This window comes from Charadrius vociferus, unplaced genomic scaffold (assembly GCF_000708025.1).
Source record: "Charadrius vociferus isolate BGI_N301 unplaced genomic scaffold, ASM70802v2 scaffold214, whole genome shotgun sequence".
NCBI lineage: Eukaryota > Metazoa > Chordata > Aves > Charadriiformes > Charadriidae > Charadrius > Charadrius vociferus.
This window is the reverse complement of record NW_009647955.1, coordinates 3,858,164-3,859,299: the sequence shown is the minus strand read 5'-3', so window position 1 is coordinate 3,859,299 and position 1,136 is coordinate 3,858,164. Positions and strand designations below refer to the sequence as shown.

At 66.5% G+C, this 1,136-nt stretch overlaps 1 protein-coding gene across 1 annotated transcript in view; it reads right to left on the bottom strand.

Annotated features, from left to right (window-relative positions):
- Window positions 1-1,136, bottom strand: part of HES1 (hes family bHLH transcription factor 1) — a 2,256-nt gene that overhangs the window by 143 nt on the left and 977 nt on the right. Inside the window, exons 2-3 of the mRNA XM_009883426.1 lie at window positions 1,036-1,123; window positions 11-316 (exon numbers count right to left, since the gene is read on the bottom strand). Of these exons, the coding sequence (XP_009881728.1) occupies window positions 11-316; window positions 1,036-1,123 (394 nt within the window). The remainder of the gene's footprint in view (window positions 1-10; window positions 317-1,035; window positions 1,124-1,136) is intronic.

The window sequence follows — 1,136 nt, the reverse complement described above, 5'->3', positions numbered from 1 at the left end:
TGTAGGCCACCGTACGCCTTGGCTGCGTCGGCGCCCGGTTTGCAGGGCATGCCCGGGAGCGGCCCCGCACCACTGCCCGGTGGCACCAGGGGTGGCCCAAAGGCTGCGGCTGGTGGCAGCGGTGGCGGTGGGGGGGGCGCAGGGTAGTTCATGGCGTTGATCTGGGTCATACAGCTGGCCAGGTGGCCCAGGAGCCGGGTGCGCACCTCGGTGTTGACGCCCTCGCAGGTGGAGAGAAACCGCGTCACCTCGTTCATGCACTCGCTGAAGCCGGCACGGTACTTGCCCAGCACCGTGGGGTCTGTGCTCAGCGCGGCTGCGGGGCGAGAGAGGGGCACAGCGGTCAGCAGGCTCCGCAGGGGATGGGGGTGTTCAGCCCACCGATGTTGCATCCTGCAGCCCCCCTGAGCCGGGAATCCAGGCAGGGAGTGCAGTCCCTCTGGCAGCATGTCTTGTGCTCCCGGGTGCCGAGGATCCAGATGGAGAGCATGGCTCCTCCGCTACCAAGTCCCCAGCATCAGGGACCCAGGTGGGGAACAGACAACCCCCAGAAGTCCTCCCATGCCCCTAAGTACTGCAGATCCAGTTTGGGAACACAGTCCCCCCAACGGCTCCCGTGCCTTTCACCCCACAAAACAGATCCAGGTGGGGAGCACAGCTCTGCTGGTAGAGCAGACCCAGGCCAGGGCTGCAGCCCTCCCAGTGCCCTCCAGTACCAAGGATGCAGACAGAGAGCATAGTGACCCCCAGAGCCCCCGCTGTACCGGGGATACAGGTACAGGTCACAGTGCCCCTCTCCACCCCCCAGTATCAGGGATGCAGGTGGGGAGCCCACTGCCCCCCTATACCAGGGATAGCAGTACAGAGCACAGAGCCCCCCATCACCCCCCAGTACCAGGGGTGCAGGTGGGGAGCCGGGTGCCCCCGTTACCCTCACTACCGAGGATGCAGGCGGGAAGCACGATGTCCCCAGCCCCCAGGATACAGGCATGGCCGGCCCAGCCCTCCCTCCCCGCATCCCCCCCCGGGACTCACCGGTCATCTGGGCTCGCTGGAGGCTCCGCAGGTGCTTGACGGTCATCTCCAGGATGTCGGCTTTCTCCAGCTTCGAGTGTCGCGGACTCTGCGGGACCCAG